Source organism: Palaemon carinicauda, chromosome 35 (genome assembly GCF_036898095.1).
Source record: "Palaemon carinicauda isolate YSFRI2023 chromosome 35, ASM3689809v2, whole genome shotgun sequence".
Classification (NCBI taxonomy): domain Eukaryota; kingdom Metazoa; phylum Arthropoda; class Malacostraca; order Decapoda; family Palaemonidae; genus Palaemon; species Palaemon carinicauda.
Genome location: NC_090759.1, coordinates 8585474 through 8609911, shown reverse-complemented (window position 1 = coordinate 8609911; position 24438 = coordinate 8585474). Strand labels below are relative to the sequence as shown.

At 39.9% G+C, this 24438-nt stretch overlaps 2 protein-coding genes across 2 annotated transcripts in view; one reads left to right on the top strand and one right to left on the bottom strand.

Moving 5' to 3' along the window:
• Nucleotides 1-16856, top strand: part of Rtf1 (RNA polymerase-associated protein Rtf1) — a 229053-nt gene extending 212197 nt beyond the window's left edge. Inside the window, exon 15 of the mRNA XM_068358690.1 lies at nt 16151-16856. Coding sequence (XP_068214791.1) covers nt 16151-16272 — 122 coding nt within the window. The 3' untranslated portion in view covers nt 16273-16856. The remainder of the gene's footprint in view (nt 1-16150) is intronic.
• A 3231-nt stretch (nt 16857-20087) lies between these two features.
• Hira (histone cell cycle regulator-like protein) overlaps nt 20088-24438 on the bottom strand; it is a 257277-nt gene continuing 252926 nt past the window's right edge. Inside the window, exon 18 of the mRNA XM_068358689.1 lies at nt 20088-23453. Within this exon, the coding sequence (XP_068214790.1) occupies nt 23322-23453 (132 nt within the window). The 3' untranslated portion in view covers nt 20088-23321. The remainder of the gene's footprint in view (nt 23454-24438) is intronic.

Here is a 24438-nt window from a genome sequence, read left to right as displayed (position 1 = left end):
TACCAATGTCTAAGAACGCAGTTTCTTACTACATCAGGCTTCTGATTAGAGAAGCTCATTCTCATATGAAGGAAGAAGACCTTGCTTTACTGAAGGTAAGGACACATGAAGTGAGAGCTGTGGCTACTTCAGTGGCCTTCAAACAGAACCGTTCTCTGCAGAGTGTTATGGATGCAACCTATTGGAGAAGCAAGTCAGTGTTCGCATCATTCTATCTCAAAGATGTCCAGTCTCTTTACGAGAACTGCTACACCCTGGGACCATTCGTAGCAGCGAGTGCAGTAGTAGGTGAGGGCTCTTATTGTTGTTTTTGGGTTGTACGGTCGGCTAAGAAGCCTTCCGCATCCTGGTTGATTTGGCGGGTGGTCAATTCTTTCTTGAGAAGCGCCTAGGTTAGAGGTTGTGATGAGGTCCTTTAGTATGGGTTGCAGCCCTTTATACTTCAGCACCTAAGAGTCGTTCAGCATCCTAAGAGGACCGCTACGCTCAGTAAGGAAGACGTACTTATTAAAGGCAGAGTAATGGTTCAAGTCGACTTCCTTACCAGGTACTTATTTATTTTTTATTGTTATTTTGAATAACTAATAAAAATGAAATACGGGATACTTAGCTTCTTTGTTAACATGTATACTGGTCTCCACCCACCACCCTGGGTGTGAATCAGCTACATGATCATCGGGTAAGATTAATATTGAAAAATGTTATTTTCATTAGTAAAATAAATTTTTGAATATACTTACCCGATGATCATGATTTAAATGACCCGCCCTTCCTCCCCATAGAGAACCAGTGGACCGAGGAGAAAATTGAGGTCTTGTTGACAAGAAGTACTGGAGTACCTGACCACAGATGGCGCTGGTGAGTACACCCCCACCTGTATAGCGATCGCTGGCGTATCCCGACCGTAGATTTCTGTCGGGCAACGGAGTTGACAGCTACATGATCATCGGGTAAGTATATTCAAAAATTTATTTTACTAATGAAAATAACATTTCACCGGGTAAGTATATTCAAAAATTTATTTTAAATTGAAAATATCATGTTTACCTGGTATATTTTTTGGCATTATCAATCTACCTCTGCTTGCTCTTTCTGATATTTTTAGCTCCATGATGTTTTTAGTAATTCCTTCTATTTGCTTCCATGCTTGTATGATCATGTAGCGTTCTCTTCTCCTTTCTAGACTGTATAGTTTTAAAAATTGCAGTCTTTCCCAGTAGTCAAGGTCTTTAACTTCTTCTATTCTAGCAGTATAGGACCTTTGTACACTCTCTATTTGCGCGATATCCTTTTGGTAGTGTGGGTACCATATCACATTGCAGTACTCGAGTGTACTACGTACATAAGTTTTGTAAAGCATAATCATGTGTTCAGCTTTTCTTGTTTTAAAGTGTCTGAATAACATTCCCATTTTTGCTTTACATTTAGCCAACAGTGTTGCTATTTGGTCTTTGCATAACATATTCCTATTTAACATTACACCAAGGTCCTTAATTGCTTCCTTGTTTGTGATTGTCTCATTATTAGGTCCCTTGTATGCATATACCATTCCTTCTCTGTTTCCATAGTTTATTGATTCAAATTTATCGGAGTTAAATACCATCCTATTTATCTCCGCCCATTCATATATTTTGTTTAGATCTCTTTGTAGTGAGTTCCTATCTTCATCACAAATAATTTCTCTACTTATTCTTGTGTCATCGGCGAAACTTCTCACTACGGAGTTTTCAACATCACAGTCTATGTCTGAGATCATAATAACAAACAGCAGTGCAGCTAATACCGTACCTTGTGGCACGCCAGATATTACCTGAGCTTCATCTGATTTCTCGTCATTTGCAACCACTATCTGTTTTCTGTTTTGCAGGAATTCTTTTACCCATTTTCCTATCTTTCCCACAATATTATGCTTTTTCATTTTTTTCTCTAATATATTATGGTCTACCTTGTCAAAGGCTTTTGCAAAATCTAGATAGATCACATCTGTGTCCTTTTCATTTATCATATTTTTGTATATGTTTTCATGGTGTGCTATCAGTTGGGTCTGTGTACTTTTTCCAGGCTCAAAACCGTGTTGACCTATATTAAACAAATTATTTTTAACCAAATGGTTCATTATTTTCTTTTTTATTACCCTCTCATACACTTTCATAATATGTGATGTTAGACTAACAGGTCTATAATTGCTTGCCTCTAGTCTTGATCCACTTATGAAGATAGGTGTTATATAAGCTAATTTATGTTTAACATATATCTCGCTCATATCTACACTTTGTGTTAGCAGTATTGCAAGCGGCTTCGCGATAGTGTTTGCAGTTTTTTTTAACAAAATCACTGGAACTCCATCGGGTCCGGCTGCCGATCCATTTTTAATTTCGTTTATAGCCTTGACAATATCTGCTTCATTAATATCTATATCCGTAAGATATTCAACATTTTCTTCTCTCATTTCTGTTTCATTATTCTCATTCGCAATTCTTGGCGTGAACTCACTCTTATATTTTTCTGCCAATATGTTGCATATTTTTTTTTTTTTTTTATTCGTTAGCCGTCCTTCAATTCTTAGAGGGCCTATTTCTAATCTCCCTTTATTCATCTTTTTTGCATAGGAGTAGAGTACTTTGGGGTTTCTTATTATATTTTGAAGTGTCCATTCTTCTAAGTCCCTTTTTTCATTTTCTTTCGACTGTATAATCTTTTGTTCTGCATTTTCTATCTTACATTTTATTTCCATCGTTTTCCACACATTTTTTTCTTTTGCAAGATTTTTCTTCCACTTTCTAATTTTCTGAAATAAGATCCTTCTGTCTCTTGGTATGCACGTCTTTTGTTTATTGTTTTTTTTCGGTACATATTTTTCAACAATTTTCTCCAGTATTTTGTACAGTATGTCCATATTTACCTGTATATTATCACTTAAAAATACATTTTTCCATTCTTTATTCAGTTCTTCATTTATTTCTGACCATTTTATATTCTTACTGTAAAAATTATATTTTCCATATCCTTCCCAAAGTTTTGTGCTTTTATTAATTCTGCGATCACTTGCTTTGGAATGGACTATCAATTCTATGACATTGTGGTCTGAAATTCCCATGTTATACACTATTATTTCTTTAACATAATTCACCTCATTCACAAATACTAGATCTAGGACATTTTCCTTTCTTGTTGGAATGTGGTTTATTTGTTGCATATTATGTTCTAATAGCATATCTTGAAGCTTTTCAAATTGCCTCTTATCTTCTGCGCTACTATTACTCTCTTTTTTATATGTATACATACAACCACTTTCTTCTATCCGTTCTTCCCAATCCACGAAAGGGAAGTTAAAATCTCCGGATAGGAGTATATTCCATTCTTTATGGTTTCTTCATATATCATCTATTTTTTCTATTATTATGTCAAACTCCTTAGTATTTGGGGGTTACTAATTTTTCAAATTCAAATTCTACCGCAATCAATTCACTTTCTGTGTTGCTGTATTTTTCACAGACTTTACCTTGATTTACGTCTCTTCCATATATTGCGGTTCCCCCTTGATTCCTATTTTTTCTGTCTGATCTATAAGTTTGGAAACCCTTTATCTGGTCATCACTGCCAGTCTCTTGGGAATACCATGTTTCACTTATATTTAATATATCTATTTTTTCAATTTGGGTTAGTTCTTCTGAGAACTCTATTTTCCTTTTACAGTTACTTGTGACTAAACCCTGTGCATTCATCACTATTATGGTTTGTGTTTCATCCCCATTATTTAATATTGGTAATATGGATTCTCCCATGCTTCCTTCCTGTTCTGATATGATGTTCTTTTCTTCATTTCCCGGAATTCCGCCATTAAAAAAATCCAACTTTTCTATTATATTTGCTCTTTCGCCTTCATATTTATTTTTGTGTGTATACCTGCAATTATCCCCATATCTGCACCAGCCCCTGGCATTATAGATGCATTCTTTGTTGTTGGGCTCTAAATGTGCATATTTGGGTTGATAGGCCTCATATCTTGGAGCTTTTGGTGTATAGCGCGGTATATCCACAGCTTGCTTTTTTGTTTCTTTTTGCTTTCATTTTTCTTTTCAGTTTGCTGAGTTTTCTTACTTTCATTCATGGTTGCAGGATGCATATATCGACATTTTTTGTTGAAACTGCATCCTTTTCCTTCTTTTAGGTTTTTGCATATTTTTGGATGGAGATCTGCATTCGTCTCCATATCCGTCTAAATATGCACATTTACCATATATTTCATAATTATGGCATATCTTTGTATGTTTGTAGTAGCATCTTTCGCCAAATTTGCAATTCCCTCTTTTCAGCAAATTACAGACTATATCTTTCTTTTTTTTTTTCTTGTTCTTGCTCTTCCCTAAAAGTATGTAGGTCCAGGTAGAGTCTCTTGAGTCTATTATTTGTTTCCATCTGGTAATTTATTTCTTCATAACTATGTTGTTGGATGGCATCATAAGATATATCAATAATTTCCTCTGCATCCTTACACGTATCCTGTTAATTTTTCTCTTCTTCTTTATCTTCAACTATGAGAGAGAGAGAGAGAGAGAGAGAGAGAGAGAGAGAGAGAAAAAAAAAAATATATATATAATACATAAACAGTGCTATGTGCGCATAATCGCAGTACAGTAGCGTGACCTGGAGATCAGCTGATTGCTACCGATAGTAAAACCAAAGTAATTGTTAAATATTGAAATGCTCCCGAAATTGAAAAATAGCACATAAACATCCTTTATTAAACCACTTTTAAACACTATAAGTTCTAGTGAAATATGAAGGCTTAATACATACATACATACATATACCAAGGCCCTTCCCCCAATTTTGGGGGTTAGCCAACATCAACAAAGAAACAAAAACAAAAAGGGGACCTCTACTCTCTACGTTCCTCCCATTAATAATGAAATAAAATTAAATACTGTATAAAGCTTTAAAAATGAACTAGTCGTATGAACGCACGTACTGTACACATAAAAAGAGAGAACATATTTGTATGGTTAAAAATAATGGCTATAAACGAAGTACAGTGAACCCTCGTTTATCGCGGTAGATAGGTTCCAGACACGGCCGCGATAGGTGAAAATCCGCGAAGTAGTGACACCATATTTACCTATTTATTCAACATGTATTTTCAGACTTTTAAAACCTTCCCTTGTACGTAGTACTGTTAACAAACTACCCTTTAATGTACAGAACACTTAATGCATGTACTACAGTACCCTAAACTAAAACAGGCACAAATATTAAAGGCAATTTTATATCATGCGTTTCCTAAACACGCTAAAAAGCACGTTAAAAAATGGCAACCAATGTTTTGTTTACATTTATCTCTGATCATAATGAAGAAACAAACTGGAGGTAGAGCTTTGCTTATTACCCAGACATATTTCCCATACTATTCCCTTAGAACTACATCACATCTTCCTACTTTAGATATATATATATATATATATATTTATATATATATATATATATATATATATATATATATATATATATATATGTATATATATATATATATATATATATATATATATATATATATATATTTATATGTATACACATATACATACCTACATATATACATACATACATACTGTATATACATAAATACATGCATACATATATATATATATATATATATATATATATATATATATATATATATATATATATATATATATATGTTACTGTATATATATGGGTTATGGAAAAAATCTGCGAAGTGGTGAATCCGCGATGGTCGAACCGCGAAGTAGCGAGGGTTCACTGTATATGAAAACTATGATATCATGTAATATTCTGGTGCTGTATATAATATTCATCATGAATATATTTCAAATAAATTACGTAATTATATAAACAATATGCCACTTGTATGTGCAATACGGGACTGTCAGATCATCAGCACAGCTGATCACAACCAAAGGTAAACAAAAAAGTTTGTAATTGTTGACTGTAAAAATGTTTCCGAAATTGAAAAATAGAATACAATAGGGATTTATTAGAGCATAAGATATACTATGAAACAAGAAAATTAAATAATGATATACAGTAAGAAAATATTGATAAAATAGGACTAGGATGATTGCCGAATCATAACACAGCTTAATAAATCTACGGAAACTTCACTTTGTTCCAACACAAAATACTTACCGAGAACTACTTTCTTTGGAGTCACTTGTGATCCTCTTTCTCGACCAAGGTTTTTCCCGCCGTTACCCCCCTTACTCCGCTCTACATAGGCTTACCCCCGCCGCCAAGGAATGCGCCCTGAGGGCAGGATTAGGGCAGGTCACTGCTTCTCTGGGTCAGCGTCCTCATTAAGTTCCTTGGTCGTGAGCAGTACACAGCTCACTCTCGTCTCTCTCGATCCTTTGGCGCGTTTGTGTTCCACGTGTTTCCAGCGTGGGGACTTGTGTTTTTGCGTACAGTGAACCCTCGTTTATCGCGGTAGATAGGTTCCAGTCGCGGCCGCGATAGGTGAAAATCCGCGAAGTAGTGACACCATATTTACCTATTTATTCAACATGTATATTCAGACTTTTAAAACCTTCCCTTGTACGTAGTACTGTTAACAAACTACCCTTTAATGTACAGAACATTTAATGCATGTACTACAGTACCCTAAACTAAAACAGGCACAAATAGTAAAGGTGATTTTATATCATGCATTTCCTAAACATGCTAAAAAGCACGATAAAAAATGGCAACCAATGTTTTGTTTACATTTATCTCTGATCATAATGTAGAAACAAACTGGAGGTAGAGCTTTGCTTATTACCCAGACATATTTCCCATACTTTTCCCTTAGAACTACATCACATCTTCCTACTTTAGATATAGATATATATATATATATATATATATATATATATATATATATATATATATATATATATATATGTGTGTGTGTGTGTGTGTGTGTATATATATATATATATTTATATGTATACACATATACATACCTACATATATACATAAATACATGCATACATATATATATATATATATATATATATATATATATATATATATATATATATATATATTACTGTATATATATGGGTTATGGAAAAAATCCGCGAAGTGGTGAATCCGCGATGGTCGAACCGCGAAGTAGCGAGGGTTCACTGTAGTGCGTTATTCGCAAGTGTTACAGTGCGTTCTCCCTGTGTATATCCCCAGTGTACGTATAGCTCACTCTCGTCTCTCTCGATCCTTTGTCGCGTTTGTGTTCCACGTGTTTCCAGCGTGGGGACTTGTGTTTTTGCGTAGTGCATTATTCGCAAGTGTTACAGTGCGTTCTCCCTGTGTATATCCCCAGTGTACGTATAGCTCACTAGTGTTGTGCCATTCGTGTGCGAACGATGGAGCATGTGCGCCGTTGCCCTGGGCCTAGAGCCGGAAAGTCGTGTGGGGCTTTCCTCTCAAAGCCAGAGGTAGATCCTCACTCCCTTTGTTCCACGTGTAGGGGGAAAGTTTGCTCCTCCGCGGACACATGTCCGGAGTGCGTAAGTTGGGAGGATATCCAGTGGGTACGCTACGGTACCAAAAAGAAGAAATCTTCGAAGCGTTCCCCCAGGAAAATTAGTGTCATTTCTTCGTTACCGTCGGCCAGTGATCGGTCCGACGAAGCCTCGGCTTCTCCGTCTCCTTCGCAGAGGAGAGGGCAAGAAGCCTCTAGTGTTGTAGAAAGTCAAGGCGTTCTTCCCAGGGATTCCAGTGCGAGGGAAGAACCAAGGGCGGGCCCCTCTAGGGCTAACGAAGGGCCCGGTAGTGCTTCGGGTGAGTCAGGCCTTGTGGTGGGGGGCCACGCGTCCTCTGAAGACCCCTTATGGGGCAGTGTTGTGGTATCAGAGTCACTTCCGCCCTCGTGGGCCAGTGCGTCGGGCTCTCCCCCGCCAGGGGACAGCCAAACTAGAATTCGCCGCCCGAGTAGCGATGCCTTCGGGTGGAAGCTACCGAAGACTCCAGGGAGGTCACTGCTCAGAATGGACGTGACCCTGGACCCCTGGCCCCCTGGCATGGAAAGATTAGACTCTGTGCCGACGATCTCCACGGCGGTTCCCGAGGACTTCCTCCAGCATTCGATCTCGGACACCCGGCGTCGAGGAAATTCCCCCGCGGATCACGCTAGCAGCCGTTACGCGAGGAACGTGGCGCCGTCGGACTCGTCAGAAGTAGACTCATCCTCCGAGGAAGAAGTCAGGGGGAAACGACGCAGGAGAAGGGAACTGTCCGAGAGCGAACATTCCCGCTCTAGGTCAAGGTCGCGGCCTAGCAAGAAGCGCTCCCGCTCCCATTCCCGTAAGTATAGGAGAAATGTCTCTCCCGGGGGCGCCTGGGTGTACGTACCTTCAGGAGAGTCCAAGAGGCTCCATTCACCAGACCCTCGATCCAGCGAACGTGCGTCTAGGCTGCCACTCTCTACGCACAGCCTAGAACCGCGCGACCTGGCACGCAGGAAAGACCTCTCGCAGAAGCATAAGTCCTCGAGGCCTCCGGTTCACCCCGCCCAGCGGGGGGAAACGCGCTTCTTTGCAGGCAGCCTGACCGAACCAGCCCAGCTGGTGCGGTCATCGAGTAAGAAGGAACGGTTCCCGTTGTCGGGTCAGCCCACCGGGACCGAGACTTCCGCTTCCAGAGCCTTCGGGCAGCCGAGGGCCCTCCCTGAGCCGGTGGTACCCACCTTGCAGCGAGATCCACCCTCTTACGGAGCTCACTACAGTTACAGGGCGGCTCCCCTGGACCCAAGGGCTGGACGACCGGTCTGCCGAACCAGCAACCCGGTGCCCCCACTCCAGGCCGAGGCCTCGGCTGACGGAGGAGAAGCTCCCCCGTCGGAGGACTCCGCATATAGAAGAGTGGTGGGCCTCATCAGGAGGCACCATGGGATTACAGAACCCTCGGCGCCAAAGGGGGATTCCTGGAGATCAAGCCTCCTGAGAATTACCCATCACGCCACCCTTCCGAAGTCCTCCCTGGCCCTTCCTCTTGCCCCAGACCTAGTACTAGGGCAAGAGTACATAGACAACTTGGTGGCCAGCAATGCGGAAGCCCCCAAGTCCCAGAGTGCCTCGAAACTGCTCCAGGGCCTCAAAGCACAAGGGAAAGTATACATTCCAGAAGGGCGGCGCCCAGGCCCCTGTAAAGTGGACCCGGCCTTGGACATCCTAGGACAAGGCGGCTCAGACGAAAGGGCCTCGTCAGCCCCGGTTTCCTTCTCTCCTACGGAAGCCGCCATGATGGAGGAGATGTCGCGGGACCTGGTTAACGTCTCCTCATGGCTGGACTGGTGGGCCTCCACTTTAGCAAATGTGCAAGCCTCCGTCGACCCCGAAGATCCTGAACAGCAGAGCCTCCTGACGGACCTTCTCACCTCCGGGGGGAAAACTCTGAAGTTTCTATCGTACCAGGCGCTCGCCCTGACGGCCAACTGGGTCCTAAGGAAACGAGACACGGTCCTAGCTAAGGTATCGAGGAGGATCCCGGACAGAGAGGCCCGAGCTGTACGTAGCCTACCCTTGTGGGGTGAGTCTCTGTTCCCATTAAAAGAGCTGGAGAACCTGATGGAGAAAGGGTCCAAGAAGAAAGAGGCCAACGTCCCTAGACCTGCGTTGTCTAAAAGGCCTCCATACAGGAGGGCCGCCTCAGATAGCGCCGTGACTCCTCAGGCCGCCCCCAACATTTCGAGGAGGGACGCCCCTTCCTCCTCCTGGACAACAACTCCTCAGCCCTCCCGCAGAGGAGCACCAGCTTCTTCCAGCTCCTTCAGGTCAGGTTACTCCGCCTCTAAGAGAGGCAGATCAGGCCGCCCCTCTAGGAGAAGTTAGAGGGAGAGGCCCCCTACTCCCGCCCAAGCCTCGGGTTGGGGGATGCCTCAGACCGCATTGGCAAGCATGGAAGGCACAAGGAGCGGATCCTTGGACGGTGTCCGTCCTGAAGGAAGGTTACAGGCTCCCCTTCATAGCAGAACCACCCCCTCTTATTCCAGCCAGCCAGACAGAATGGTTGGCCCCCAGAGACCCGATGAATAGGGCCACCCTTCAAGAGGAGATTTCCTCCATGTTAGAGAAGGGGGCCATGGAAGAGGTCCTTCTCCCAGGCCCAGGCTTCTACAGCTGCCTGTTCCTGGTAGAGAAAGCAACGGGGGGGGGGGGGGGGTGGAGACCCGTGATAGACCTGTCGGCCCTCAACAAGTTCGTCAGGAAGACGGACTTCAAGATGGACACCCCAAAATCCGTCCTGCTGTCCTTGAGGGAGAAAGATTATATGATGACTGTCGACCTCAAGGACACATACTTCCAGATCCCTGTCCACCCGTCGAGTCGGAAGTTCCTCCGGGTAAAATGGGGTTCCCAGATCCTGCAGTTCAAGACCCTTTGCTTCGGTCTGTCGACGGCCCCTCAAGTGTTCACGAGGGTCTTCGCGACAGTCTCAGTGTGGGCTCACGAACGAGGTATCCGTCTCATCAGATACCTGGACGACTGGTTGCTCCTTTCCAACTCAAAGGCCCTCTTGGAGGAGCAAGGGAGAAACCTCCTCCAGTTTTGCAGGAATCTGGGAATCGTAATCAATCTGGAAAAGTCGAACTTAACACCATCCAACAGAATGGGATACTTGGGGATGACGTTGGATACCGTGCAGGGGAAGGTTTTTCCCCTCGGAAGACAGGATACGGAACCTCAAGCACATCATTCAGCCGTTCCTGTCAGAACATTCCAGGAGGGCGAGAGACTGGCAGAGACTGATAGGTCACCTGGTCTCATTGGAGAAACTGGTTCCCCAAGGGAGGATGAGACTCAGACCCATTCAATGGAACCTCAAGAGCCTCTGGTCCCAGACAGACTCGCAGAAGGCGTTAATTCCAGTCCTTCCAGACACGAGAACCTCCCTAGAATGGTGGCACTGCCAGTCGAACTCCCTCAAGGGGATGCCCCTCGGGTCCAGTCCCCCCGAGTACCTCCTGTTCACAGACGCCTCCAACCAAGGGTGGGGGGCCCACCTTCTGGAAGAGACAGCACGCGGTACCTGGTCGGAGAGCGAAAAGCGTCTACACATCAATGTCCTAGAACTAAGAGCAGTCCAGAAGGCATGTCTTCACTTTGCAAGTCGGCTAAAGGGAAACACTGTGGCGTTAATGTGCGACAACGCCACGGTAGTGGCCTACATAAAGAAGCAAGGGGGCATGAGATCGAAAGAACTGTGCGACCTCGCCATAAGCATCCTACATTGGGCAGACGAGCAGCAAGTGGTGCTGCTAGCAAGGTTCATCCCCGGGAAGAAAAACGTTCTAGCCGACGGCCTCAGCAGAATGGGTCAAATAGTGGGGACAGAGTGGTCTCTACACCCAGAAGTAGCCAGACTCATCATTCAACGCTGGGGCTCCCCGGTGATGGACCTCTTTGCAACAAAGCTCAACGCCCAACTACCGGTCTATTGCTCCCCGGTCCCAGACCAAAAGGCAGCCCTAGAAGACGCCTTCCAGCACAAGTGGGACAACCTGGATGTGTACGCTTTTCCCCCCTTCACGTTGATAAGGCAGGTACTCAACAGAGTAAGGGCCTCCTGAAACCTGAAGATGACTTTGGTAGCGCCCTGGTGGCCGGAGAGAGAGTGGTTCGCGGACCTAAAAGACCTAGCGAGCCAACCGCCTTGGCCTCTGCCCGCCAGGTCAGACCTCCTGCACCAACCGCACTTCTTCAGGCTCCACGACAACCCTCTCTCTCTTCGCCTTCACGCCTGGAGACTATCGAGCGGCTCCTGAAGAAGGAGGGGTACTCCGCTACCACAGCTAAGAGAATGTCCCTATACCTGAGGAGATCCTCTACCGCGGTATACCAGGCGAAGTGGGCCTCCTTCACGAAGTGGTGCTCGGAGAAACACATTAGACCTCTTAAAGCTTCGGTCCCGGACATAGCTGAGTTTCTGGTGTATCTTAGAGATAAAGTGGGAATGTCAATCCCAGCCATTAAAGGAGTTTGAGCCGCCTTAGGCCAAGTCTTCCTCCTGAAAGGCATCGACCTGGGGACCTCGAGACACATAGCGATGCTGATTAGGAGTTTCGAGCAATCCTGCCCCCCTCAAGCTAGGAGAGTGCCCAGGTGGGACCTAGCCAAGGTCTTGAAGATGCTAAGTCGTCCTCCCTTTGAACCCCTGAAAGATATCGGGGACAAAGACCTCACCCTCAAGACCGTCTTCTTGCTAGCCTTAGCTTCGGCTAAGAGAGTGGGCGAGATCCATGGTCTGTCTTACGACGGTTCGCACTCCAAAGGGTGGAAGGAAGTGTCCTTCAGGTTCGTGCCCTCCTTTGTGGCGAAGACTCAGAACCCAGCAGTCTGGGACCCGAGGTTTGAAGGTTTCTCAATTCCGGCCATTACGGAAGACTTGAAGTTATGCCCAGTACGGACGCTCAGAAAATACCTGGAAAGGACAGCTCATCTCCGACCAGGTATCAAGAACCTCTTCGTTTCCACAGGTGTTAATAGGAAGCAAGTTTCCAAGAACACCATTTCCTTCTGGCTGAGACAAGTCATCGCTAGAGCCTATGAAGAGGATAAAATGGCAGTGCCAGGCACTCCCCACCCCCATGACATCAGGGGTCTGAGCACCTCCTTGGCCTTTGAGAGAAACATGGCGGTGGGACAGATCCTGCAGGCAGGCACTTGGTCGCACCAGTCGACCTTTACTGCCCACTACCTCAAGGATTATTCGAGAAAATCCTTGGACGGGTTCTCCATTGGGACAGTCATTGCCGCCCTCCAAGCTGTGTAGCGGTAGGCCAGAGGCTGTCCCCAACGATGAACAAATTCTTCACGACTACATCAGGAGAAAATCGTCAGAAGAAGTTTTAAGAGGTGAGTCTTAGATAATAGCGTAAGGTTCCGCAGTTACCCTCGCTCCGCACTCTGATAGGCCCCCGCATTCCATAGCCCTCTAGGCACTACGTGCCGAGTCAAGTGTCAGAATAGCACTCCCGCCTCCTAAAGTATAAGTCTCCAAAGAAAGTAGTTCTCGGTAAGTATTTTGTGTTGGAACAAATCAAAAATTTTAAATAATTTTTATTTTTCCTAACATACTTACCGAGAACTACTTTCGGGTAATGGCCCTCCCTTCTGTCCCCGAGTGCCATCCTTCCATTGCCAAGTTGGGCTAAGCGACGAACTTAATGAGGACGCTGACCCAGAGAAGCAGTGACCTACCCTAATCCTGCCCTCAGGGCGCATTCCTTGGCGGCGGGGGTAAGCCTATGTAGAGCGGAGTAAGGGGGGTAACGGCGGGAAAAACCTTGGTCGAGAAAGAGGATCACAAGTGACTCCAAAGAAAGTAGTTCTCGGTAAGTATGTTAGGAAAAATAAAAATTATTTAAAATTTTTTATTTTTTAGTTCGACATACGCCAAAATCGACTTACGACTAGCCTCTTGGTCCCTATTTCCGTCGTAAGTCAGCGACTACCTGTATATAAATCGCATTCATTTATTTCCAAGTTCCAAGAAAAATTAAGTAATATAACGGGTACTAACACAATCATCATATAATCAACACTTGGTAAATAGCCGAAACACAGATTTGTAAATGCATTAGTTTCTTTGTTACGATAAAAAATTAACTTAAACACAACAATGGTTTTTTATTGTGCTTTTTGGTGTGTAGGAAACATGATATAAAATTGCCTTTATTTTGTTAATTTTGGATTTTCAATGATACAACAAAAGCTAGTCTATACAGTGAAGGTTTTGCTATTCATCAGTTGTTTTATATAATAGATATGACTTGAACTTATTATAATTTTTTGTAATTCTAGGTCGTGTTATAAGAGGGAATATACAATATTGACACCCATCCTCTATCATATTTTATCAATATTTTCTTACTGTATCATTATTCCATTTTCTTGTTTCATAGGAAATCATATGCTCTATTAATGCATTTTTGTATTTTTTTTTTCAACTTTGGAAGCATTTCACCAATCAAGAATTACTTAAAATTTTGTTTCCCTTTGGTTATGATCAGCTGATCTGAAAGTGCCGCTACCTACCGTATCAATATATGGCGTACATATGAATGTCATATTTTTAAAAATTTATTAACTTATTCAAAATATCTTCATGATTAATATTACATCAGCACCAATATGTTCACAGGAAATCAGTTTCCATACACTTTGTCTTAGCCATTACTATTAGGTATCATGCGAAATCCTTGTAGCTCTTTCTCAGTGCGTGTGTGCATGCTGTCGTTCCTTGCAATCGCATAAGGGTTGTTAATTTTTGAAGTTTCATACAATATTCAATTTTTAGTTCAATATCAAGCCTTCATATTTCATTAGACATGATTGTGTTTAATTGTGGCTTATTAAAGCACGGTTATATTTTATTTTTCAATTTCTTGAGCATTTCAATTATAAAAAATTTCTTTTGATTCACTTTCGGTTGGCATCAGCTGATCTGACTTCCCTTCCTCTATATCTAGTGCCTAGGGGTGGCTGATTGAAGAGCTCAAGATCGGGATCATACCTCTATGCTAATGCACCTAGCCATTCTCCTCTCTCCTGGTAGGAGACTGAAGACTCGAGGATCCTAGGTGTCTTTCCGATGTGTAGGGTCTGTTCGAGCACTGGACCAGTTCTCCTGGAATGTCTTATAGGTCCTTCTTTGTTGGAGGCGTGCACCCGCAGCGGTCTGTTTCGTCCATCCTCTACCTCCATGTAACGGGAGAGGTTGTTTAAAACTCAATTAGCAACAATTGATATTGTCAACTATGGTTATCTCCCAGTGTATCAAAGACCCTTGATTATTACAAGGTAGATTGTTACTTTCGGTTGTGCTGTCAAGCTTCATCAGCACGATGTCCAACTCATCAAATTGAAGCATGGCTCATGTGCATGCCTTGGTTATCTTCAGGGAAGACTCCTTAGAGAGATCCTCCTGTGTCAGCCCGCATTTGGGAGAGGTGTGTCTGGTTGAGGCACGTGAAGGAGTCATATCTTATTGAGGTTCATGTAGGTCTTCTGACTAGAGGAGAGAGGTTGGGCAAAGGTTGCATTGCAACTTTGTGAGCACGCTCTGGAGAGCAAGAGTGCTCAGTAGGAGGGGTCCTTCTCCTGTAGGAGTGATGGTCAGGTGTCCTTTTGTTCATATACGCCAAAGAGGAAGGGTGCTCAGGCGAAGACACTCGCCCTCGCTTGTGGTCCGAGGTGAGTCCTTAGCAAAGGAGCTTAGGAGCTATGTCTCCTTGGGTGATTTCGGGCAGCAGTTCAGAGATGAAAGCAGATGATGTCGGGGACAAGAGTCCCTCATGTCCAGTGATGATGTCGGGGGCATGAGACCCTCATGTCCAGCGATGAGGGATTCCTTCATTTTGGGCTCTTGAGGGAGAAGAGCGGATAACTTCTGCAGACACAACATTCTCCTGTGTAGTCATCGAAGCAATCATCTCCACCAGCCGCTCCTTAGAGGAAAGACCTTCAAGTCCCAAGGTGAGTCACAACAATCATACAGCATTGTCTGTCTGGAAAGAAGCTGAAGGCTTTCCTCCGGTGAAGAGGCCCTCCTGTTTCGCTAGTAGAAATGGCAGTGTGTCTGCCTCGAGGTTTGCCCCAAAGTTAAAGGGCCACCACTCTTACCCGACTGGCCTCTGGAGGAGACCGATAGGGAAGGGTCATAGAATACTGGGAGTCAAAGAAGTCTGGACTACTTTGACTTTGAGGAAGACCCTGAAGGGGAAGAATCCCTTTTAGACTTTCTCCCCTCCTCCTGCCATTCCTTTCCCACTGGGAGGGAAAGGACACTCATCAGAGGGGTAGGCTTGCCCACAGGAGTGTCCTTAGCAGGTAGGGTACCAAAGGGGGGGGGGGGGGAAATCCCCCACAGTAGAATCAGTCACTAACATGCTGGAAAGAGAAAAAGTATAGAAATTAGGTTTGTATTCCTGCCATTGGCAACGTTTGTGCCCCCAGTTGGTAGCTGTATTCCAGCTTCATTGTTATCCCTCCTATATAAAGGACAAGGGTTTATATTTGTATTGGAACTAATCTGCATTCAACCAAGCTTTGAGAGAAAAGCATTGTGAACATCAGGCAAGTATAGAAATAATAAATTTTATTATTAAATTTTTTCTTATTTCCACATTACTTAGCATCAGACCCTGTTGGATCCAGAGGAAGCTTAGGTCCAGCCACCAATGGTAACTCACTCAACTCGGCTCCAAGAAGATCTCTGAATCTAGAAGAATATAAGAAAAAGAAAGGTTTAATATGAAAAGTGTATTGTAGAGGGGAAATGAAGAAATTGTGTAGTCTTGATGAAATGTAATTATTGTTTTTAGTTTTCTTATATGCTGTACAGTTTTTCATCTCAAAATTCAACATCAGGTACATGAATCTAATTAGTAGTAATACATAACATACTTTAGGAAAGTGATGTTTAATGGAGGTGTTTTGACTTTTCTGAAACATTATGACGAATTTATGTAATATATTAACTTATCAAAAGAAAATTTTGTTAAATATAATTGTGAGACAAGCTTCATGGTATTGCCTGGTATATGCATTAAATGTATTAATGTAATTAGTGTTTAAAGATGAGCATCCTGCTGACTGGTAAGAGAGCTCGAGTAAAGAAGTGTGTTTTACAGCTTGTCACCTAATGAGATTTGTATCTTGATTCAAAAGTACGTTTAATTTTTTATCCTTTTTAAAAACCCTTAGAAAATATCTTGAACGCTGTATTACTCTAGTATACAGTGATGCTGCTTCTTTTAACATTGTTTTCCTTAGTTATTTAATTAACTACGGGTTTGTCTATCTGTCTTGCTATGTACATTTAATTAAATCGTACATGTTCATTTTGTTTACCTCTTGACCAGGCGCTGATGAGTAATTAACAGCGGTGACTCTTTCCAGGATCACTGGTTTTTCCCCCCCCAGAAGTCGTTATGTATTATGTAGAAGCCTTACTGTACTATACATGACGATAAGTTTGTTATTACTTATAACAAAATGAATCACTTATGGGGTTGGGTTTAAATTATTACTAATGGTTATTAACATTTGGGTTAAAGTTTGTATCCATCTTGAAAGTACAACCAAGTACACTATTAGGAGCATTACTGTGATAGGTTTCAGATTTAGGAAAATGAGATATAAGGGACATTTGTGGCTGTATCTATATGTCTACATCCCTGCAATGTCAGATGAAAGAAAATAATATGGCTGTAAATTTAAACTAATATATAAAAATGCATATTAGTCCCAATTAATTCAGACTATAATCCTCACACTGGAATTTTTTCAGCCTCCATAAAAAAATTTAGCTAATTATCTTGAACAATGCCAATGATTCCTTGCAGCCTCACAAGAAAACATGGTAAAATTCACTCACATTCTTGAATGCTTCAGTTCTTGGATACCCTGAACAAATGCTTTACATAACTTCATACTTAGCATATTTTGGTATAAATACTTTGATTAGTTCCAAAAAAATATACAACTCATTAGATTTGCATTTCTTTTTACAAGAAAATATTGTAATTTAGTAAAATCAATTTTCAACTTATTTCTTTTGGATGTTTTCATGTTTCATTTTGGGAAAACCGTAAACGTGAAAAAAATTCAAGAGGAAAATAAGAATATAAGTACAAAGTTTTTCATCAATATCAAACTTTTATATTAAACCGAAAATTACATCACTGCAGTGTAAAACAAAAGGTAGTTTTTAATATTACCTTACTCATTCTATGAAAATAAAAACTCTCCATTCATAAATGATGCCAACTTATCCTTCAGTCATGATGGTGTAACCATTCTTATCAAAGCCTTACATTAAATCACTATTTGCCACAATATTACAATAAATGATTTAAACAAAGCAGGAATATGGAGTTATCTATTTATAGCACATGTAGTAAAAAAGTACTTCTAGTTTAAACTGAGACGTTGAAATTCACTAATGGTAGGAATCACTGCTCTCAATACTTCTTACTGTAGCACAATACCTTCAGAAATATACTATAATAATACCATGCAATACAAAACCACTTATATTCTAACATTTACGACAACTTAAAACAAACTTTGTCACAGACACTTCAGTAACTAATCACTGTCTAAATATCTTAGACTTTAGTGAAGTGTAAAGAAGATGCCTTGGTATGGCAGTGTCAATATGTAATGGCAGTGCTAAAATCAGCTATCCAAACACTGTATGCACATACAAACTATAATCTGAGGGGTCACTGGCAGTGATTAAGTTTTGTAATAACTTTTCTTAAGTACACTCCACATACATGCATGCATACATACATATACACTAATCACCGCACAATTACTACAGCATCCACTTATGCTGGTTACCTACAAACCCATAGTATAAGGTTGCTAACATAGTTGCACCGCTTGCATGAAAGCAAGATATTACAATGATGCTATTCATTTCGCACAATGATATTAATACAAAAAACTTTATGATTGCCTTGTGATATTCAAATAGCTTTCATAGCAAATGTTAAAAAAGGACTTGAACTGCAGTCAATGCTAGCCCCAGTTCTGTAATTCAAAGGTGGAATATTTACTTATTCTTGTTGAAAATCCTTTAGAAACTACAAAACAGAATAACGGAAATTCTTAAGCACAAAGATATATTTCCTTTGATTAAAGTACCAGAACACATTACGAAAACAATCCAATATCTTAAAAGGAGTATTATGTTAGAGGGACAAACATTATATCTCTCAGTCTAACTTCCATCATACAGGATATATGAATCTAAGCAGAACAACAAATTATATACAAATACAAATAAGATATTACAAATAAAGTATTGAACAGTTGTACTTAATGTTTGATAAAAATCTATAAATCTTAAAATTGTAATAAATCACAACAGCACTTTAACAGCAATGCTTGAAATATTGCTTATGTGTAACAATGTTACAAAAATAACAAGGGTAATTAAAATAAATTCTGTAACTCATTTAAAGTGTTTCCAATCTAAAAAAAAATTAATTCTATGGGTTTACATGAGGAATAGTGTTTCTAAAATAAATATGAAAACCTGTACATACAAACTATTTTGTGCGACAGTTGAAATTTTAAAAACCATAATGCCATATAAGCAATCAACTCCATCAGTATAAAAATAGAGTAAATATTCAGATGCCTTACCCAAGGTACTTTTCTGTGACAATATATACTTTGGTTGTCTGCCAGCATCACTTCTAGAACAGCAATTTTCATACTAAATTTGTTCCCCTGACTGCTATGCATAGATTCAAGTATTGCCAGCACTATAAACTTCTCAATGTTTCCGGTACAATAAATGATAACCTTATTTACAAATTATGAGCAATGTTACATTGACTTCTGCTGTACACTAACACTCATTTGGCAACTAGTAAAAAAAAAAAAAAAAAAAAAAAGAAATCTGTCCAAGCTAAGAAAGGGCAGAAACTAACAATGCAATTGAGAATTTGTCGCATCTACTCTGAGCTCTATCAAAACAAGTTAACTGAACAAGTCCATTTGTCCTCTCACACCAGTAGGTCAGAAGGTTATAATGTGTAATACTGTCAGCATTCACATGAATGCTCCTCTGATTTGGGGAAATAACCAAATAAAACTTCTGGTATAACTGCTTCCTCTCTGAAAGTTAACTGGTAAAGATGTTCTGCACTTTATTCCGAGGTTATTCAAAATCAGGGTATTCTGCTCAGTAAAACTTGAAATTATCAGTTATTTTATTAAGTGCTAAATACTCCTGTCTTCCTCTTGAAACCTCCAAATTTTCTTTTAAAAAAATAAAGAAAATATATTCAACATATCACTGAAATAAAATCACATGAACATCATGGTAAAGGATTTTTTTTTACATTCAACTAAATACCATATCAAAAGAACTCAAATTTCCTGTCTGTTCTAAAAAAAAGAAACTGATGTAAAACCTTAAAAATAATTTCATGTAAAACCTTGAAATAATTCCAGTTTCCTAACTACACAAACCTGCAGTTTACATGAGCTGTCTCTACTATTGGTGGAGTCATTAGGCCACTCAAAAATGGCAAAGTTAAAACATAGCTATTTCAACTGCAACAACATAAACAAGGAGCAGTGCTATTGTATGGAAGGACTGCTTTGCTTTTTTGCAAAAAAAAATAAGCAGTGCTCCTCCTGTTACAACAGTAGTGGCTAATCTTTCTGCAATGACCGTTCTTGTGCGAGCTGAACCAATTCTATGCCCTGAAGATAACTTTAAATATGTTATAATCTATCTTGATTGGATATATCTTTGCTGTTATGAGATAAACACAGAGAGGCACTAAATGACCATTTAAAATTATTATTTAGTATCACAGCAAAGGATGTATACATTTAAAAGAAGAGGATATGAAAAAAAAATATGATTTTCTATTAGGAGTATCTAGTTAATTGGACCTTAGGCAAAGAATCTCGACAAAATATACAACAAATGAATGCATAACTAATCAAATTGTGAACTGAAAGGTTATGATAAAAGTCTTGAGTGTAAAAGAACATTGTAGGTACTATTTCAAGTTCTTAGTAAAAACATCTTTGGCCACCAGCAACACAGTTTTACCTCTTTTTACCTTTCATCCATCCTCTTTGATCCCAATTCACTTGAGCATAAAACATAATTTTCCTAAAACACTCACATGTATTTTTTCCAACTGATGTTAGTGTGACATGCATATATGCATGGAATAACATACTTGTTTTGGGGGGTTTTCCCACCATAATAATTCCTGTTAGACTTGGAAATGTAACAAGGTAGTCTTGCTAAACTACTTAATATCCAATTAGCATGACTACAGTACATACTTTGTAATTCATTATAATGCTTACACCAGTCTTGCCTACACAGGAAATAATGTAAGCTAGGATTTAGAATAACCTGTTTGACTTACTGGTGATTATTATCTATTTTATTTTTTAAACCACTTCCTAGTTTTTGTAGCAACTTGGTAATTTGACAAGAACAAAGCTGGAGACTGAAATATGGGGAATTAACCCTTTAGTATTTTATATTTCAATAGGAAATATGAATAAGATGTCAGATGAGAGCAAAAGTTCCCTAATGCAGGTGTTTCACATTGAGAAGCAATTCAGATGAAAAATAGATGGCAATTTAATGAATCGCTTATTCACAATACACTATCTTAAACTGATAGATTTACTATCAAACAAATGAGGAAGCTAAAAATAGGGATCAAATACAAATCAGGCAGGAAATGGAAGCATCGTAATCAGTGTAAAAGCAGAGAACACAATGATAGCCTGAAAAAAAGAGAGAAGATAAATAACCCTATTATATGTAACCATTATCCTAAGCTCACAAGTTACTGACATGTGTATTGTAACTGGAATGTTCCATCATGTGCCCATCCAAGTTTAAGGTCAGCCTCAGACCTTAATAGATGATATTATGGATGATTTGAGTTGTTAAAAGATTATACTGGAGAAATCCAAGGATAAATCTTTCATCAGTTCTCTTGGTATATGTAGCTTGGTTAATTTGTAGGTTGAGATGTTAAGCAGCCAGGATAAAGAGAGTTCCCGTTGAGATGCTATCAATAGAGAATTATTGGATTCTTCGACTGGCCAGACAGTAATACACTGGATCCCTCTCTCTCTCTGGTTACGGCTCATCTTTTCTTTGCCCACGCATACACTGAATAGTCTGGCCTATTCTTTACATATTCTCGTCGTCTTTTCTCACATCTTCCTTCTTTGCTTAAGGGGCTAATTACTGTACTGTAATTGTTCAGCGGCTACTTAATTCTTGGTAAAAGTAGAAGAGAGACTAGCTATGATGCAGAGCTCTTCTAGGAGGATGACAGTCCAAAATTAAACCATTGTTTCCTAGTCGGGTAGTGCCATAGCCTCTGTACCATGAGCTTCCACTGTCTTGGGTTAGTTCTCTTGCTTGAGGGTACACTCAGGCATGCTATTCTATTTTGTTTCTCTTCCTCTTGTTTTTTTTATGCCTATAGATGATAGATTTAATTTAATGTTAATATTCTTAAAATATTTCATTTTAATTGTTCATTACTTCTCTTTTAGTTTGTTTATTTCCTTGTTTCCTTTCCTCACTGGGCTATTTTTCCCTGTTGGAGCTCTTGGTCTTATAGCATCCTGCTTTTCCAACTAGGGTTGTAACTTGGAAAGTAATAATAATAATGTCTTGCTGAAATGAATATGATATCTGACTGCAACTCCAAGGTGTTGCTTTCTACACACAATTACATGCAGGTATCCATACCTTAAGCAAAATTCATTCGTAAAGCCAGAATAAATGCTTCCTCAGTAACAACAATGAAAAAACCTATAACTAGAAGACATTGACCTTAAATGCCTCATTTCTCTTACTAAAATTTGTATTAGATATTTTCTGTAACATCCAAGAAAGAAATAACCATGTATGCCAAGCTGCAAATGGTACAAGAATGCCAGAAAAAAAAAACTGTATTAAAACCTAATTATGAGACAAAGTAATTTTAGATTCAAGTTGAAAAATAAGAAACAGCATACCAAATGAACACAATGGACATTCCCAGTGTATTTTTAGATTTAATTTAATTATGAGACAAAATATATTTAGATTTAAGTTAAAAAAAAAAGAAACACGGCATAACAAATGAACACAATGGGTAGTCTCAGTGTATCTCAATGGAACTTTGATACCAAAATACATGCAGTAAACAAAAATAAAGAATAAGAAACAACTTTCCTTATTACTTACAATTATTCACATTAAATCTGAAATACATAAAATATTTTGACTACTGATGGTTTGAAAGTACCTCATAAGATAAGGAATATAGGTGAGGAGAGTAACCCGAGGTTTAGGTCATCAACACCATCGAAAAAATCATTCATTACATTTTTACAACGGGTTCTTGACAAGTTGTTTCTATTCTTTAATTTTCCAAACTAAAGACATAGGCAAAATAAGATTGAATCTCATCAATATTAAAAAAATTGGGGAGAAATATTAAAACAATAGGAGTTTAAAGCTCCCTAGAAAACACCTATGAAATACCAAAATCAATTTACCATTATAATGACTAGCTAAAATGATCCAGCTGGTGTAATCTTGTGTATTTGTGGACAATTTGCTTGTACAGTACTGTGTGACCAACTAAGCAACCAATGCTAGTATCATTTACTTATTTTAATGACTCTTAAATGGTCTACTTTCTCTGCCAGTAGAAGATAGAAAGCTCATGTACAATGCAAAGGTTTGTTTATTTAGAAAATACACAAAAAAAAAAAACAATCTATAAATAATTTGACTTAGATATTTTCAACAACATCACCATCTAACTGGTCTTTGTACTCGGAGTACAGTCGCTGGAATTGGAGTGAGTTTTCAGCTAAAAGAATCTCCCTTAGAAATTCCTCCAGAAGTGACTTCTTGTCCATATCCTGTTGACAAAAATATATTAGCAACAAAAACAAGTGGGCATATATGTAATGCAAAGGTACATACAGTACTGTATGATATGAATTGAAAATGAGATTGTCATATGTAAGATACTGATAGAATCTTGTGGGATCATCAGACAGGTGACCATTAAACAAAATCAAATTAGTTTTAACCACATAAAATTAAATATGAGAAGGAAATTAGTAAAATATATGCCATGAAAACCATATAATAAACCTTTCACATTAGTTTTTCCCTTTATGGGTTGGATGCCAAATGAGTTCATCCTTTTATACTTATTTTGTACTTCAATCACAGCTAGGTTTTTATATATTACCTTCTTCCATAATATCCAGATCTTTCCTAAAAATTGTCTTGAGACCAACATATATTTTATTTCTATGATCAATTGTTCCACATTTCTTCTCATCACGTCCAAACCACAATCTTTGAGGTCCTGTCGCGAGTATCCATAATAAAAATTAAGGATATCGCATAATATCAGGGGACGTATTTTTAGATACAACACATAGCAATCTTCACCCCGAATAAATTTAACTCTTTGAGGGGGGAGAGTGGCGAAAGAAGGGGGTGCCGATCTAGGTAACCGGTGGACCTCCTATCCCCACTACTACCAGCCGCCATTCCTTTACTTGTAGCCGATATGATTAAGTGTCCTCCCAATGTTACCGCAAGTTATCGGAATATTATTCATGTAATCTCCGGGATCTTCATTCTTTGGAAAGTTGATGTATAAATTTTGGCACCCGACTCACAGTTAAATTCCAATAATTTAAGTGTGTTAGGTTGAGCATTGCCACGACTGGAGGCAGCCATTTTTACGACCGCTGTCGCCATTATTATTGCATTCTATTTAGCTAGTAGGGAGACTTTCCCGGTATTTAGCTATAATATTAGCTAGTTAGGCAAATTATACAAGTGAAGATTCTGCATACAAATAGATTATTATTCCTCTTCCTAATA